At 45.3% G+C, this 19,165-nt stretch overlaps 1 protein-coding gene across 1 annotated transcript in view; it reads right to left on the minus strand.

Moving 5' to 3' along the window:
- Positions 1–18,233, minus strand: part of slc25a21 (solute carrier family 25 member 21) — a 158,298-nt gene extending 140,065 nt beyond the window's left edge. Inside the window, exons 1-2 of the mRNA XM_063184594.1 lie at positions 17,900–18,233; positions 17,592–17,710 (exon numbers count right to left, since the gene is read on the minus strand). Of these exons, the coding sequence (XP_063040664.1) occupies positions 17,592–17,661 (70 nt within the window). The 5' untranslated portion in view covers positions 17,662–17,710; positions 17,900–18,233. The remainder of the gene's footprint in view (positions 1–17,591; positions 17,711–17,899) is intronic.
- Between the last annotated feature and the right edge of the window lie 932 nt (positions 18,234–19,165).

The following is a 19,165-nucleotide window of genomic DNA, read 5'->3' on the forward strand; positions in this document are numbered from 1 at the left end:
GGGAAACAGGGAGGTGGAGAGAGGGACAGGGAAAGAGGGAGGTGAAGAGTGACAGGAGAAGGGGAAAAGAGAAAAAGAAAAAGGAGATGAGAGAATAAAAAGAGAGACACAGGCAGACTCTCAGGAGACAGACGGCTGCTGACAGCGTATCTGATATGCGTTCTGATTCAATCTTTCTGCCAAGTCAAACACACAACGAGGGAGAGAGGGAGAGACAGGCACACTGAGATAGAGAGAGGGAGGGAGAGAGAGAGAGAGAGAGAGAGAGAGAGAGAGAGAGAGAGAGAGAGAGAGAGAGGGAGAGGGAGAGGGAGAGGGAGAGGGAGAGAGAGAGGGAGAGGGAGAGGGAGAGAGAGAGATGCATAGCGAAGGAGAGAGAGACAGTAAAGGAGAGAGGAAGAGTGAGAGACAGTGAGGGAGAGGGAGAGAGACAGTGAGAGAGAGAGAGAGAGGGAGAGAGACAGTGAGAGAGAGAGAGAGAGAGAGAGAGAGAGAGAGAGAGAGAGAGAGAGAGAGGGAGGGAGAGAGAGAGAGAGAGAGAGAGAGGGAGAGAGACACACACAGTGCTCCTGCCATCATCACAAAACACTGTTTTCCCCTTGTGGCTCGCAGGGTCGTCTGTGTTTCCCATTCAGCGTGACCTCTGGCAGATAACAGCCTGTCTAACCTAAATGATGGCCTGCCTCCCACCACGTACAACATACTACACACACACAATGTGCATATATGCATACATATGCAACGTGTGTGTCTACTCTGTACATAAGCAATTATATAGATAACAGCATCTGTCCTAAATGAGGGCTGACTCTCAAATACACACACGCACACACACACACACAACATGTGCATGTATGCATACATGAACAGTGTGTCCGTACATACAAAACCACCATACATACCCTTCAATCTAAATGAAGACGAACTCCCACACACAGACACACCGATCATATTATATGCAACATGTGTGTCCATGTACATACACAGTCATCATAACTCTATGGGTGTCTCAGCATCTTGCTCTGTTTTGGCTGATGTCATGTCACTGTCTCCGTTGTCTCTGGGGCCATTTGCAGCTGAGCATCTCTCCCCCCTCCTGGCCTCCTCCCCTGGCTCTGCTCTGCTCTGCGCCTCCACTTGCACTACCTCAGGTTTGCATCCCCTGCGCGTCTCCCCCTCTGCATCTCCCCTTGCACCGGCCCAGGCCTCCCTCTGTCTGGGGGTCCCTGTGCGCCTCCACAGCACAGCCCAGCCTGGGTGTTCCAGCCGCTCCTCCATGCATGCAACAGCACAGCAGGTTCTGGAGAAAGCATCTGTCAGGAATCCCCACTCTGTTGCCTTTCTGTGTGTGTGTGTGTGTGTGTGTGTGTGTGTGTGTGTGTGTGTGTGTGTGTGTGTGTGTGTGTGTGTGTGTGTGTGTGTGTGTGTGTGTGTGTGTGTGTGTATGTGTTCCCTCTGTTTGCATAAGTATGTCTGCGTGCGTGCGTGCGCATATGTGTGTGCGTGTGTATGTGTGTACGTCTGCATGCATTTTTGCAAGTGTATGTTTATGTTTGTCTGTGTGTGTGTGCGCATGCATTTGCATGTACTGTATGTGTGCATGTGTGTGTGCGCGCGCGCACGTGTGTGTGTGTGTGTGTGCGTACATGTGTACATGTGTGTGTGTTTGTCTCTCTCTCTCTTTCTCCCTCTCTCTCTCACGTTCCCTCGCTCCCTGCCTCCCTCATTTGCTGTCTCGGATGATCCGTCATCATCTTCAGCTCCCCATGCCTCCATCGCTGTCTTTTCATCTTCCTGTTCCTGTGTTCCCTTGCTCCCCAGACCCACATCAAAATACCAGGAGGGGGGTTGGAGGGGGGGGGGGGGTACACTGTTGCTCTACAGACCCCCCCGACATGTGTGGCCTCCCTCCCTCCCCAATGCATACATCGCCTGCTAAAGCTGGTCGGCTCTAAACTGACTGCTGCTCGGGCAACTTAACTTAGCCCAGCCAAGCCCAGCCCAGCCCAGCCTGGCCACTAGGTTCTGTCGGTTAGCCTCTAAATGGTCTTTTTGCCCTGCATAATTTAACAAGGGATATACAGCACATACGTTAGCAAATCTGGGGTAATTTTCTTTGGTATGGACCGTTGAAAAAAACGTGTCGGGCCGGGTTCTCTCTCAACGCTCCGCTCCGCTCAACGTATAGCCAGAGACGAATTATGGGTGGGCAGTAACACACTGCAAGCAAGCTCATCGAGCCTTAGCTTTCAATGACCACAACATGACAGCTGTCAAAAAGAAAAATGATATCTGATGTGTATCATCAAAATGGAGAATTATTGAGTCACATCCCGTTGCATTGAGAACAAAAAGACCCAATTGTTCAATATGTCATATGACCGTGATACCACCAACTGATACATGGATGGCAGATTTTTTTTTTTTTAAAGAACGACTTGCAAACAAATACATGGTCAAAAAACGGAATCGTGCGGCTGAAAGTAATTATGCCACACCAGGAAATGTCGGCCCATTGTTTCTCAGACTGACCACATGAGGACAGAAGTCGTTTACAGAGAATGGCTGCGGTAGAAATCAAGACCAAGGGTTTCTCTCTACACAGGAGAGGACAGTGGAGGGTGTTTGTGTGGCTCTCTGTTGCCCCTGGTGGTGGAAGGCAGACACTACAAGTACATAAAAGCTGATGGGGTTTCCCGGGCAAACAGAGGTGCAGATCAATATTTTTTTACCCAGGGCCGGATTAGGATGGCCAGGGTCCCCTAGGTTGCAGGTTGCTGTAGGCCCCCAGGTAATGGATATTCTGCAACAAAACTACACAGAGACAGCATCATAATTCTGACCCGAGAGTAAAGAATATTTGCCAATTAGTGGAGTGGGGGTATTAACCAGATTTGACAGTCCATTAAAGATGCCTTATTTATTCAATACAATGTATTATGACTTTTTTGTTATTATTAATTCCTTTGGCCAATTGGGGGGGCCCTGGCTGTTGGAGGCCCCTATGTTGCAGCCATATCTACCCTGTGCGTTAATCAAGCACTGTTTATACCCCTTAATATCCCCTTGGCAGATTTTAACATTAATTGTTTTGAACATGGATTAAACTTGCTATGCGATATAAATTACACATTTCCTTTGTTTGTTCTTTCTTCTCTCTGTGTCTCTGTCTCTCTTGTGGTGTTATAGGACACAATTATCAGCATTCTGTCTCTCTCTCTTCGTCTCTCCGTCTCTCTCTCTCTCTCTCTCTCTGTCATGGTGTTATAGGACACGATTATCAGCATTTTCCACAGAAAAGGAAGAGAAATGATCTATTCATCAGATCTTGCTTTTCTGTCAGACTGTAGCAAAGGGCCTCAAAGCTGGTGCTGGATGAGGAGGGAAGTACAGATGGAGAAAGGGATGTAGAGAGGTGGGATTGAAGGAGAGAGAGAGAGAGAGAGAGAGAGAGAGAGAGAGAGAGAGAGAGAGAGAGAGAGAGAGAGAGAGAGAGACCAAGACCAGGCCGCTGGAGAAGGAAAGGAGCAGGACAGTGGGGGGGAGTGGGGTAGTGGTGGGGAAGAGCAGGGTATGTCAGTACACCATTATTTTGCTGCACTATCCTATCTGCACATGCACATGCACCACCCAAGGCTGCACGATGCGGACGTGGAGCATTGTCGCCCTTCATTTCGCTACCTGTAAGGACCCTGAATGTCTATCTATGATTAATTCCATCTTTATTGTGAATTGTAGACTGTTTGTGAAGAAGATGCTGACAAAACGCACTTCATGTCTGATCAATAGGCCTCTGCCATCTTTGACAAACGGCCACCGCAGTCTCTTGTTAACTTAGAAAATGACCATTTTGCTTATCCTACCACCGGCACCATTATATAATATTACGAGTATTTCACACATTTATAACAGTATGTGGTGTATAAACCACGAAAAATGCCATGCAGCCTCGGCTACCTGAATAAAACAAATCTTACTTTTAGCGAAACAATACTAACAGATCAGCTTTTAGCGAAACGAAGGACGACAGTGCTCCACGAATCCGGATCGTGCAGCCTTGGGTGGTGCGCATGTGCAGATAGGATAGTGCAGCAAAATAATGGTGTACTTACAGGCTAGACTCAATCCTCTATCAAATCCCCACGACCACCCTGTCTGACCCTACAGGAAGATGCCATCCAAGATGCCGTTTCCATGACTCAATAGCCCCCTTCCTCATTTCTCCCTAACTGCCTCCTCACCCCACCCCCCCCCGAAAAAAACGCCCTCCGGTACCCTACAATAATTGTCCCCATTTCAAACACAATAAAGGGAAAGCATGATTTTTTTTCCCCTCATGTCCGTTGTTCTTGACTTGCACTGCGGTGGCATTCTGTGTCTATCCTGATTTGACTAAGCTGCACCCCCACTTCTCTGATCCATAATATGACTGTAAACACAGTCAAAAACAAGACCCCTTATCCTAGACTGGATGTCAATGTGTGTGTGTGTGTGTGTGTGTGTGTGTGTGTGTGTGTGTGTGTGTGTGTGTGTGTGTGTGTGTGTGTGTGTGTGTGTGTGTGTGTGTGTGTGTGTGTGTGTGTGTGCATGCATGCAAGTGTCTAATCATATGCGTGTGTGTGATCGTGTGTGTCTGTGTGTGTGTGTGTGTGTGTGTGTGTGTGTGTGTGTGTGTGTGTGTGCGTGTGCGTGTGCGTGTGGTATTTCATGCTGCCAATGCTGCCTCTCTTCCCCCTGAGATATGTCATCCTCCTCCTCACTGCTCTCGTCTGAATCACCACAAATCAGGACTCCACAAATCTGAGCCCCACTAATGAGGGCCTTGGCTGCAGGCAAACTAGCCCAGCCTCAGTGGCATGTACTCAGAGACCTCCCTCCTTTCTACATCCCTCTCTCCCTCCATACCTCCCCTCTCTCACTCCATACCTCCTTCCTTCTACCACTCTAGGTCCCCCTCTACTTCTATACCTCTCTTCTCTCATCCCATACCTCCCCTCTCTGTACGCCTCCACTCCCCCATCTCTTCCATCACTTCCAGCTCTCTGCATCCCTCTCTCACTCCATCCCTCCGCTCTCTCTCTATACCTCCAAGCCCTCCCTCCCTCCCTCCCTCCCTTCATTCCCTTCCCACCTCTCCGCATCCCTCTTTCACTCCATACCTCCCCTGTCTTGGTGCATACACACCAACGGCGCAGACGTCCACAGTACGTCCACTTCATGTGTCCGTTATCAGTCCGAAACGGTTAGAATGCATGAAAACAAATCATGCCTTGCACACAGGAAACGCGGTGTAAGCGCGGCGCATATCCGTCCTGACCGGACATGTCCGCGTTGCTCCTTGAAAATAGAACTTGAGTCTATTTTCCTGCGCGGACGTCCGCGTTCAATGCACGGCTCCCATTGAAAATGAATGGCTGCTGCCCGCGGATAGAACGTGGACGTTAACTGTGCAGTGTGAAAGGCAGCCCGCGAACCTCTCGGACTCGCACTGCTCATGGAGACGTTAAGGAAACGTGCCGTCTGTGTGTGCATGTACCATCTCACTCCATACCTACGCTCTCTTACATCATACCCTCCCTGTCTCACTGTATACCTCAGCTCCCTCCCTCCCTTCAGACATCTCTACATCCCCTTTTACCTCCCATTTCTCTCTCCTCCCCCCCCTACATCCCTTCCTACCTCTCTATCTCCCCTCCCACCTCCATCTCTCTTCCTCCACATCCCTCTCTCCCTCCCCACCTCTGTTTCATCATCTCTCTCTCTCTCTCTCTCTCTCTCTCTCTCTCTCTCTCTCTCTCTCTCTCTCTCTCTCTCTCTCTCTCTCTCTCTCTCTCTCTCTCTCTCTCTCTCTCTCTCTCTCTCACTCTCTCTCTCTCCCCCAACTCTTTCTCCATCTCTACTCCCCCCTCCCCTTCACTACCTTCATCTCCTCCACTCCGTCCACTCCTCCCTCCTTCCTTTTCTCTCTCTACCGCCATCCGTTCTCCTTCTCCACCTCTTTATAACTCCATCTCTCTCCCTCTAATCCTCCTCTTATGGGATCTTAATGCTCCCCCACCTCCACTACCAAATCATCAAATCACAATCTGATTACAACAGTTGGAACGCAGGGTGAGTGGGGGGAAGTGTGTGTGTGTGTGTGTGTGTGTGTGTGTGTGTGTGTGTGTGTGTGTGTGTGTGTGTCTGTGTGTGTGTCTGTGTCTGTGTCTGTGTCTGTGTCTGTGTCTGTGTCTGTGTCTGTGTCTGTGTCTGTGTCTGTGTCTGTGTCTGTGTCTGTGTGTGTGTGTGTGTCTGTGTCTGTGTCTGTGTCTGTGTCTGTGTCTGTGTCTGTGTCTGTGTCTGTGTCTGTGTGTGTTTGGAGTTGTGGGATGCAACGCCATGTCTTGTACCACTGTGGTCTGGGCTCCAGCAGGGAAGACACACAAGTACAGTAAGTAACATTCTGTTCAAGGGAGCTCAGTGAAAGGGAAGAACAGTTTTCTCTGTGAGTACAGTTAATAAAAACTAGAGACACACACACACACACGCACACACACACACACACACACACACACACACACACACACACTTACAAAAAGAGGGAGACAAACACTGACAAACTCAGAGACACACACACGCACAACCACACCACCAGCTCGTAATTCAAGGGTTCATTCTTCGAGAGGCTTTTCTTTGACAGTACTTATTATGTTTATTTATATTTTATGCATTTCGGGTTGAATCGGCCAACTTTGTAATTACGCTGATTCTGGAATTAGATCTCCCCGCTGCTCCTAACCTTTTTGGTCTCTTTTGTGTTTGTATTAGGGGGAAATTAAAGATGGGAACAGTGGCACCGCCAACTATAAAATCCTTCCATTTTTAATTTCCAATAGAAGCCCGTTTTCATAGGATCATAGCACTAGAGCTATACAATGGCCTAAACACATTGGCGGTTTCAATTAATCAAATATGATTTAGCCATAACACTAAAGCGATTTTAACTTCTTTAAACTGGGCTTTGGATACGTTATCTTCAGTTCATTGTCTTTTCTAGCGCTCTAACTCTCTATTGTAATTACACACAGATACACAAGCGCGTGACACTGCATTTTGAATTCATTTGAATTTAAATCCGGTACCTTGCTTGCTACCTCAGCCTAAAAATATGCCCACTTCAGGACTGAAATTCAACTCCAAGTTATGTACAACACTGGCATTCGGGTGCGTGCATGCACGCGCACACACACACACACGCATACATACACACGCACAGTCGCACACACCCGCTACAGCGGTGCGTCACTGAGTCTGTGCCGGCCTCTTGGGAATTGAGCACTTCAGTTATGATTACCTAGAGGTACAAAATGTGTGAAGACTCGTCTGACATATCCCTCCCCCTCATTGCGGCAAGAGAGAGCCCTAATGCAGAAAAGTGCATGAAGGTGAAGCAAATGAGCCAAGCAGTTCCATGTGTTTATTCCCATTAGGGCATACTGTAAAATGAAGCTGGCAAAAAAGAGGGGGGAAAAGCCTGGACGTGAGCCTATCGAAAAAGGGAGCTCGCATATGCCACAAAACAAGGAGAGAGAGAGAGAGAGAGAGAGTGAGAGAGAGAGAGAGAGAGAGAGAGAGAGAGAGAGAGAGAGAGAGAGAGAGAGGGGGGGGAGGGAGAGAGAGAGAGAGAAGGTCTCTAAACTATACATTTTGGATGCGAGCCTATCGAGAAAGACAGGTCACGCCTGCCACAAAAACAAACACAGACCCAGGAGGTCTCTGAACTGTACAGTTTGGATGCGAGCCTATCGACTAAGGGAGCTCACACATGCCACAAAACACACACACACACACACACACACGGAGGAGGTCCCTCAACTGTAAAGTTTGGTTTTCGTACAGGGTCACCCTGTCTTTGCCCCTTGACTACTTAGTCTAAGTGCTCAATTAGGCGGAACTTGCTTAGCTGATTTCCTTCCCAGTTATGTTATTGTTGCCATGTGGCTGTGCTGTATAGTATTATGGGATGTGGGATGGAGTGGATAAGGATAAGCCGCTTGCTCTCCCTGCCAGAGCTCTGCCGGCGAAAACTCAGCGTGGCCCCCTCCAATATTTTTACAATATACTGCACAGTCAGCTGCTATGGGGCTTTTTTTTCTTTCTCTCTCTCTCTCTCTCTCTCTCTCTCTCTCTCTCTCTCTCTCTCTCTCTCTCTCTCTCTCTCTCTCTCCCTCTCCCTCCCTCTCTCTCTCCCTCCCTCTCTCTCCCTCCCTCTCTCTCCCTCCCTCTCTCTCTCCCTCTCTCTCCCTCTCTCTCCCTCTCTCTCTCTCTCTCTCTCTATCTCTCAAATCTCAAATGATTCAGTGGGCAGGCATTCAGGTTCGGAACATGGACAGCTCTTGCTTTGCTGGCGGTTGGTTGGTTAAGATGCTGAGGTCGAGAGGAATGTCCAGATGCTGATGTCAGCATTTTTTTCTTCGTTTTTCAAATTTGAAAAATGTATACTGAGTCATCTCATTTTTGCCTTTCATACCCCCCCCCCCCCACACACACACACACGCAGACAAATTTGCACACACACACACACACACACACACACACACACACACACACACACACACACACACACACACACACACACACACACACACACACACACACACACACACACACACACACACACACACACACACACCTGCTGTGATGCCTGACATGCTTCGGATGTAGAGGAAATAAAACATCAATGTCAAAATGGCTACTTTTTTTCTTTAACGGGGCCTACTGTAACACACAGCATTTACATCCGCTCTGATGGTTGCTGCTAATGAACTGACTCGAGTGGGAAGGTTGCGCTACATAAATTTCTCAAAAGCCTGCAACAAAAACCCAGTTACTGGATGTTGTGTCATTGCACAGCAGGAGCCGAAGATTTTTTTTTTCTCTATCCTGCAGCTTTTTCCTGCACAGAAACAGCACGGCAACAGAAATTAGGCCTGTGCGCCATAACCGCACGGCCATGCGAGTCACAATGCGTGTAGTAGTAGTAGTACAGTCAACTGCAATTAGTGGTCGCGATAAACTAGGCAGATTATGGGCGATGGATGGTGAGTTATGATCCGTTATATTTTCATATATTGTCCGGAAAAAATGTTTACAGCGTGCACAAGCTTGCGAACTTGCATCATCTCGATACATCCTCCCCCCCCTTCACACCTGGGAAAATGCTCACTGTAGGTAAGCGCCTCCCCTTCTTTGGCTAAAAGGGGTCTGTCAGGGACGCAGGGATGGAGGGTAGGTGGGGGGAGGAGAGAGAGAGAGAGAGAGAGAGAGAGAGAGAGAGAGAGAGAGAGAGAGAGAGAGAGAGAGAGAGAGAGAGAGAGAGAGAGATTGGGGAGGGTCTCTGTTTGTGCGCCTTTAGGGGAGGAGAGTATGTGATTAAGGGTGGTGCACATATGAAGGCAAATTATACCTAAAAGAGGCAGTAATACGGGATACACAAGGATGAAAGAAGCGTGTGTGTGTGTGTGTGTGTGTGTGTGTGTGTGTGTGTGTGTGTGTGTGTGTGTGTGTGTGTGTGTGTGTGTGTGTGTATACGCCCCACTTTAAAAGCCATGTACTGTACTACAAAAGGTTTCCATAGGACACATTTGTACTCTGATGATGTCAGATAACCCACGACTGCTGTAAATAGCTTTTGATTTCAGCACAATTCCGAGACCTCATCTGTCACAGTTTAGACCCTAAACAATAGACAAACAAAACATCTGACCACATCTTGACTAAAAAGTCGCACTGATATGTTCATGCGCGGCTTCAGGAAATCGCGCCAATCTTCAAGAGGGATCTCGACAGTTCTGTCATTAACAAGAAAAATGTGGACGGTCGGCAGAGATTGTGGACGCATGACTGAACGTATGTGACTGTGTGAGTTTGTTTCCGACTTTTTAGTGAGAGTGTGTGTATGTGTATGTGTGGAGGTGGTTATGTGCGTATGCACGCGTGTCTAGCGCATGCGTCTGTGCGTATGTTTGTGTGCATTAGTGTGTGGGGCCTGCACGCGTGCATGTGTGGGTGGGATGCATGGCTGGGTGCCCGTCTTGTGTGTGTGTGTGTGTGTGTGTGTGTGTGTGTGTGTGTGTGTGTGTGTGTGTGTGTGTGTGTGTGTGTGTGTGTGTGTGTGTGTGTGTGTACATACGTGTGTGTGTGTGTGTGTGTGTGTGTGTGTGTTCTGTGGGTGCGTGTGTTCTGTGTATGCTCCGACCCTAGTGTCTGGTTGGGTCATCCTGCAGTAGGGCCAGGGGGAGGCAGCCTAGGTCGGGTGGCTGGCCGGCAGAGCAGGTCGGTGGGTGGGACGGACACAGACCGCCGTCCATGTTGACTGGCTTGGAGGGCCGGCATGCCTGGTTGCAGTCAACTGATTTCTTCTGACATTATGATCCCGCACATTTCCTCGCCGCCGTAATTAGGCCGAGCGGCCGATAAATCTTCCCCCGTTTGTTTTCCCAGCATTTTCTGGGGTTTATCCACCAACGAACCCCCCTCAAACACACGCAAATACACACATTCATAAAAACCTACACACACACACACACACACACACACACACACACACACACACACACACACACAGTCCCCCTCCTCCTTCCACGTAAAGCTTATCAATTATGCAGAACTGGACATATGATTGACTGCACGGGGCTGAGCCAGCATAAACACTGAGCAGCGTGCAGCCGGCCTGTGTCTGGCTGATCTTAAACCGACTGCCAGCTCCATCGCTGGGCTGATGGCAACCGAGCGCTTGGCTGGGTTTGCTCAGGGAAGATGGTAGTCCGCCCACCCCCCACCACTGCTCTCCTGTTTTGCAAGGTTAGGGGCACCTTGCCATAAGAGATGTGATTGTACAGATCACACGCCACGCAGTACCGTATGGTTGGATGGATGGATTATGGGGTAAAATTGGCAAAGTGATTTCGGCGATGAGAGGAGCTAAAGATTTATTCTCCCTCGAGATCTTTTTGTTTAAAAATGTTGAATGCGTCATCCATCTGTCAATCCAAAATACACACAGGCTCGCACTCTTTCTCTCTCTCTCTCTCGCTCCCTCTCACACACGCACACATACACACACCTGATGCAATGTTTGAACAGTTTATGGATTTAGAGGGGGTAAAAAGCTAAACTGAAAGATTCACAATGTGCATATGTGCCAGTGCGTGACATGACAGGCCTTTTCCCCAAAAATAAAAGCTTTGGTGGCCCCAATGACAACGCTCTGTGACCCCTACGAATCCGGCATGGTGTGCTTTTTATACACCACATGTCAGGATTCACCAAGCCCCGAGGGCTCCAAAATGCTTCCAGTTGTCAAAGATTGCGCTGTGCTGCCAGGGGCGGCTCAGCAGTGTATTCCACATCCATTCTCCATGAGCCAAAAGTGCTAATAATAGGACCTTCACCTCAAGCTCTCTCCTCTTCAAGAACAATAAACAGAAAGGTAAAAAAGAGGTAGTCTCCTTTTTTGGAAGGGCAAGAGCAAACTAACCCGTCCAAAACCAACATTACTTCAAACATGAGGTCATCTAAACATCTGTCCGCAACATGTCCGCCGGGAGTTCAATCAAAGCCCTGCTTAAACATGTACAATTGTTTCTGGAAATAAATATTAGGCCTAATGCGACCCACATTGTGGCAGCCAATCGCGCGTTTGAAATGGAAGAGCTCACGCGCGGCATCCTCAGTCTGTGAACGATATGTGTCGCGTCCCCATCAACTCCGTTAGTCAGTGTTTGTTTTATTTTTCTCTCTCCCGCTCTTCTCCTTCTTTATTTAAGCTAAGCGGGAGTGTTTATTCGATGCGGAACAATCTGAGGTTCACAGTTTAAAAGCAATTAAAATGAAGAGAATTTGAGTGCGTTTTACGCGTGAGACTGACTGACTGTTTCAGAAGAGAAGGGGGTGAGCTCAATCACACTTAAGGCATCTGTCTATAACGGACACAGTCCATTTGCAGTCGGCGGATACATTTACACAGTAACTAATCATAACTCAAACATCTCTATGTAAATCTCATCAAATTACACGGAATAATGGAGGGGTTGAAAGGAAATCGATACAGCGCGTACTCTGCGTGGCACCTGAACTTATTTCCGGACCCTCTGGTTAAATTGAGCTCATTTAGGGTCAGAGTAAAAAAAAGGCACTACAATAGTAGGGCACACATTTTGGCTTGTCCACATGCAATAGTCCAGACGCACGCAGATTAAGTTTATGACTTGAAAATGAGCGAATATTGCTTAGTTATGCGTCTGTTTAAAAACTCTACTCGCATATGTCGATGTCAAACCACGTCCAATTACTTCACATCCGATTCATAAAACCAACTGGACTAAATTGCATTTTCTACATTATAATTTGCATTAAAAAATAGTCTATTAATTATGTAGACATATCCTACAAGTTAATTGCTTCTCAAACAGAACCTTGTGAACGGAGATTAGGCTATATAGACTCAAATGTAATGTGAAAAGATTAAAAATTAGAAATGAAATGTAGCACAATCAATAAGGAATAGGCCTAATATCGCCAAGGATAAAATAGGCCTACGTTTCATCAAGGTCAAGGTAAAATTAGACTACGTAAACAAATTATTACAATACGTTTACTTTCTAATCATATTTCGTTTGGCATTATAGCTTAAACAAATAGCCATATTCCACATTGCCCTATAATGACTCAAGCGAGCGTCTTTTAGATGGTACAATTATAATAATAACGAAAACAGAGCTTGGACATATTTGATCAGATATAAGAAGAAAGTCAACATCAGCTGATTTTGTAATCATTAATTTATTGTGTGAATTGCTGAAGTTGAGAGCAAACGGCGGTAACATTATTTTGGAACACTGAGCTATCATATGGAACATTTCGGTGACTGCATTTTCAACATTTGTGCCAGATTCGTTTCTGATGGATTAATATGGGGTTACATGTTCTTTTCAAAATCACCAATAGCCTTTAACGAATCGCCCCTATATGACCCTACTGTTCCAGATTACTTTACCAGGGTCTATTTTAAATACGAAGGGAGTATGCCCTGCGCAACGCCCCCGGGAACGGATAGAGGCCCGGTATTCTGTGCGTCCTGTCTCTGATTGGCAACACCAAACTAGACACCCGATAAAGCTTCACAGTAGAGTGGCCCATCTCAGATCAACCTTTGTGGGCTGCGCAATGACACTTATGTCTCAAAGTTTGGGATGAACCGTTGAGCTGTCTGGGAAAGAAGAAAGACTCACTACTTGCCCCACACAGGCTCCTGAACTGTAGTCCATGAATTTTAAAGGTCACTGTCTCCCCCTTGTGGTAAAATGAGAAAACAACATCTGCATCCCGGTGTGTTAATACAATTTCCCTGCACGCTGTTCTAGGAGCAGCCCTTGCAGACAACCTTTACTGAATTTAAAGATATCTGAAAAAAATGTTTAGTCACACAAATATCTTTGATTGTGGACCAACAACTGCAACACCAGTTTGTGTTGTTGCTAAACAATACACAAACAGGCATGTCCAGGAAAGCCAAATGTTTACTCTGAGCCTCACAACTACTCGTTTGCACAGACCATGCCAGAGTCTACACACACTCTCTGCCAATCACACAGATGAGGCTGGAAGCCATAGCATAGCATAGGTCCATTAGTATATGCACACAGTCTTGTAATGATGCTGCTACTGGTTCTGATTTCCAAGGGGGAAGAGCAAAACAGAGGCAATGTAGGTGGAGAGCAAACTCAAACCATTTTGTGCCCTTTTAACGGATCACACACAGTAGCGGTTCTCCAACTCGAAAGTGGAAGAAATGTTGTAATATTATAGTGTTGTATACAATGCTTGTTATTCTATAGTAGTACAGTAGCAGAGTGGAGTAAAGTAGTACAATAGTCCTGCAGCTTAGTACATACAGAGTTTTCAACTGGTTCAGGGACCACCATTCAGACTAAGCAGTAGTCCGCGGCCCACTCTGTTTGCATGTATGTGCACGTCCGGGTGGGGAGAGCCCCCCCAACACCTTAGGGAAGACTTATAAGACTTATATTAGATCTGGGTATGGCAGCGTGGGAAAGAATTAAAAGGTGAACACTAACCAACCAGACATCACCCTCTACTTCCCTAACTTCCTATTTAACAAGTGAAGAGTCTCGAGATAAATATCTAATATATAAATACTGGTATAGCAAACTTTCAAACAGCAGTAATAGACTAAACTGAATACAGATGAGTTAGTCACTGGAAATATCTGAAATGTCAAGCAATGTATCACCTTAAAGACAGACAACAAAAAAAGATTTTAAAAAATGCTATGAATGGATGTGATACCCACCAGATGCAAAAACACAAAAACGTACATTGATGCAACAAGGATAAAGTTGAATGATCTCAAATCTTTAAAAATAAATATTTGTAGTAGTTCAACCTCAGCAAATGTCCGACCACTAGCAATACTGACACTGTTCATCAACGGGCCGTGGACCACTGAAACCGTTGATAAGACAAATGTGCAAAAGACAAAAAAATGCATGGACACTCAACCGTATCAAGTATGACTTCATAAGGGTATTAGTGTATGGAGTGTATATTAAAATCTAGAACATCAAGGAGAGGTAACATAAAAGGGAAACATCATTTGGGTACTCTTCATTCTGGTTAGACTAGTCTTAACAAATAAATATTCTTGACTCGAGGTTTCACATATACACGCTGCACGCTATACGTTGTACATCAAATGTAACTGCTCCGTCCATAGACAGCTGTACATATTGAAACATCATCATTTCTGCGTGAACATGCACATATTTCTTGTGGTGCGGAATAGAGCATAATAACGTTAAGACAGAATTTGGCACAGGCCTAGTGTGATGACAAGACCATTTTCCACATAATTAGCTCCTACGGTATAGCTCATCGTAATCGGTGTAGTCGTAATGCTTTGTTAGTCATTATAATGTGCATTATAATTTGTTATAAATGCGCTCATAATGCTCTATAGATATGGGCTTCATAGAAAGTGTTACTGATTCTTCTTGTACAAGTATGAGAAGTACTAGGCCTACAAATGAACCGTATGACGAATGATGACTATGTCTAAGTACTGCATGATGTCTATAACATTGTGTATGAGTGAGTGTTCAGGGGAATGCAAGGTGATGACAAACCGGAATAATTCTAAACCATGTACAGTAGCTGCTCAACTTTAGAGTCACGACCCATATGGTTTCAAACAACCCAAATTACATTCTAATGTGTGTGTGTGTGTGTGTGTGTGTGTGTGTGTGTGTGTGTGTGTGTGTGTGTGTGTGTGTGTGTGTGTGTGTGTGTGTGTGTGTGTGTGTGTGTGTGTGTGTGTGTGTGTGTGTGTGTGTGTGTGTGTGTGTGACAATAAAATAGGATATTTATAAATTAAAAATAAAGATCTTGACTTTGATCAATACATAATTTAAGATCTTGGTGGTTCCTTTTTTGTAATAATATTGTCATTGTTCTTGATTATTGTTGAAAATTTAAATCATTGCCGAGCCGACGGTGTTCAGCTGATCCTAATTATGACAGGTTAGAAAGATTGTCAGCATCGAAGATAATCATGTCTGTGTGAGTTGGAAGGTGCAAATTCAACAATATGCCAGCTTTTAAGTTTCACATTTTGCAATAAAATTATCTGTAGACTGGTGAACATGGGAGTCTGTAATAGGACCGCCAGCCACTAACAACCCATGACTAACAGCATTGATCCGGCTTTGAATCAGAAGCACAGCCTGAAAAGACAGCTGAACTTTAAAAGGCAAATACATAGGCCCTATGCACACCAACCTGTGTTCAACTTTGTATCCAGTGTAGCCTACTCAAACAAACTTTGCACCACCACATTCACCTACACTTTGACACAGCAAACATGGAATAACCTTCCAATCTTAACTGGTGATATAGGCTACGATTGGTAGCTCAAATCGTAAATCGTATTTAAAAATCACGTTCATGTATCAAGGAGGAAAATTGGATAGGTGCTGCTTTGTTGCTATTTATTATATTGTAGCTCAAAGTTGTATTACAATGTGTCCAGTGTCTTGGCACGTTTTAATGCCCAATGGCACACACAGACTCTGATTTACCATAGAATTTACCAAAAATCGATTAGGCTGTCAAGGTTTTGTATTGCTGGTGTGGGTAAAAAACCGTTTCCAAACCAAATCACTGTTCACACAGTTCTCTGCTTTCCACACAACCCAACTACCAATGCACAAGCTGGGACCTAGGAATGTTTCTGCGCAGGCGTCGCTTTTTCCTGAACGTGCCCGAATAAATGTGGAACCAATCACAACAGCCCCATCGCACATAGCATAGGATGACAAAATATAGGTATTAGGCCTAGTTCTACGGCATATAATTTGACGTGAGTCGTCGTTACAACAGACCAGCCATAGATTTTTTTTTGCATAATGTAGGCTACTGCACGAGGTTGGCTGTCATGCTCAGTCTGCGGAAGAGGGCTTGAAACGCATGGCAGCTGTGCGGTGGATAGAGGAAGTGAAGCCTAGGGATGTAGTCATATGTTCAGATTCTATGTCATCTTTGACGAGCATCCTTAGTGGGAATTCAACATGTCGCCAAGATTTATTAAATAAAATTCACCAGTTTGTTTTTCTTTTGACACAACAAAATTTATTTGTCCAGTTTTTATGGGTCCCTGCACATAAGGGAGTAGAGGGCAATGAAAAAGCAGACTACCTGGCAAAAGAAGCCATTAAGGCGGATGCAGTTGAACTTGAAGTTCCACTAAATAATTCAGAACTTAGAACAGTAATTAAAGAAAATGTTAATAAATTATGGCAGGAGAGATGGGACACAGACAAGAAGGGGAGACATCTTTATCAACTGCAGAAGTCTGTTGGTCCTAGGTGGGGGGGTGACCAGACACGCAGGGAACAGGTTCTGATTTCTAGACTGAGGATTGGGCACACAGCCCTGAACAGTGGTCTATTTACAATAGGAAAACACCAGACAGGCACATGCTTATACTGTAATGAAAGAGAGGGAGTGGAACACGTACTTCTGCACTGCTCACAATATAATGAAGAGAGAGAAAAGTTGAGAAGGACTGTTAAGACACCTCTAACACTACAGAGCTTGTTGAGTGCACCCCAAGTGTCAGCAATAGTTAGGTTCCTGAGTGAGACAGGACTTGCAGAAAGGATTTGAACACCACATTGCACTTTTTGATTATTTATTTAAGCTATGATGATATTTATTTATTTATTTATTTATTTATTTTGTTATTACCTCTTTTTTTGTATTTGTTTTCCCCTTGTGATATAATCAGCGAGTAGTTAAATCCCAAAAAAGGATCACACCTCAGCCCAGTAGGTGGCGGTAATACACTTTGTTTGTAAACCGCCAATAACCCTTACCGAAGAAGAAGAAGAAGGCAGCTGTGCGGAAGGTTTGCGCGCTGCGCACAGCTATGCAAGTCCTAGTTGCTAGCAACATTGTGTCAAACAAATGAGCATGGCTGATACACCATTACCAGTCTCGCTTATCTTGTAAACTTCAGCTATGATGTAACATACCTGCGGATCCACCGGCGATAACTTGGTGAGACGCCTCTCGTAGTAGTGATTTTGGTTTGTTTGAAGACATTTTCTAGTTGTTGGTTGAACTAGAGTGACAATTTACGGTTCCAACGTCACTGTAACAATAAAAGTGCAAGTGTTCAAAACAGTGACAGTTGCCTATGAGTGTTTTTCACTTTTTGGTGTATCCATAGTTCAACAAAGGCAGTCCTGCAACTTCAAACATGTTGGTTATGTTAGCCTTAGCTAGTGGACAGGTAACAAGAGTTGACTATCACTTTGAACTTAACCTCACGCGTGTTTACCCGTAAAGAGAATGAATGGCACTCCACGGCTGACTATCAGGTGCTCTGTGTTCAGGTGTTGGCTTAATAATTCAACTTCACACAAGATGTAGAGCTCTTAAATCAATTGTTCAAACTCGTTTCTCGCGCGTGGTTTGGAATGTCGTGCGGTTCACTAATGTCTGTCCGGGTGAGTAGTGTGACTTGAGGAAGACGAACCCAGCTTTCAGAGCAACAAGTATCCAGGCTGAAGTATCGGTTAGTCTAAATTTGGAATAGGCCTAGACGTTTGCTGTTTCACACGCAAGTGACCTTCAATGGGTCATTGGTGCATTTTGTAAGCAGTAAGATGACAGCCAGCTTACGTTGGCTCAAAAAGCTTTGATAGCCTATGCCATGTTTTTTTCTTAGTCTCTGGTGATATAGGCTACTGCTGGCCACAACAAGTGCCCTCAAATAAACTCACTCCAATGTACGCTGGAGAGCCATAGGCTACTAGTGATTCCCAATTCCAGTGATTTTCTTTTGGCCCGGGACCCCATTTTGACTTCTCAAAATTTTGGGGACCCCATACACATTTTTTTCACAATAAATTGTAGCTATTAATCCTGTAGATATTTCTGAAAGTGTATGCTGTAGGCCTATTTCATTCAGAATATTAATTATAGCCCATTATATTTATATTATTTTTTTATATATTATATTTATATTGTAATGTATTATATTATTACATTGATTAGTAGTCTTTTTTCACATCTAGACATTCCAGGCGACCCCACATGGGGTCCCAACCCCAGTGTTGAAAGACACTGGCCTATACGTTCATGTCTGTTGGGATAATGCCCTCCCAGCTCTGTGTGCTCCTTGACTGCCTTGTTTGCCACTTCACAGCAGGTTACATTGTTATAAGTTCAGTTACTCTTCCAACAGCAGCCTATTTCCTAATGTCTGTAGGCTATTGAAAATGTACCGAGCCGCATCTGAGGGACATTCCTTTTATGGGGTTTCCCTGCATGGAGTGTGCCTGCCTGGAGTTTGAAATCTCAACAAATAGGCTATTTATTTTTAACCTAGGGATGGTAAAATAAGAGAAGCATTAACAGCATGAAACGTTAGTGTGCATGAAAGTCAGAAAAAATTAAACTAAGGGCCACTTGATGATCAGCTGGCACAGCTGTTAAAGCTGCACTGCGCAATGCAACAACACGAAGAAAGTGAAATTGATTTGTTTGCACATGTCAGAAGAAATGAAAATGAATTTCCGTTCCTTCAACAAATCCCCGCCTG

Source organism: Engraulis encrasicolus, chromosome 19, assembly GCF_034702125.1.
Source record: "Engraulis encrasicolus isolate BLACKSEA-1 chromosome 19, IST_EnEncr_1.0, whole genome shotgun sequence".
NCBI lineage: Eukaryota > Metazoa > Chordata > Actinopteri > Clupeiformes > Engraulidae > Engraulis > Engraulis encrasicolus.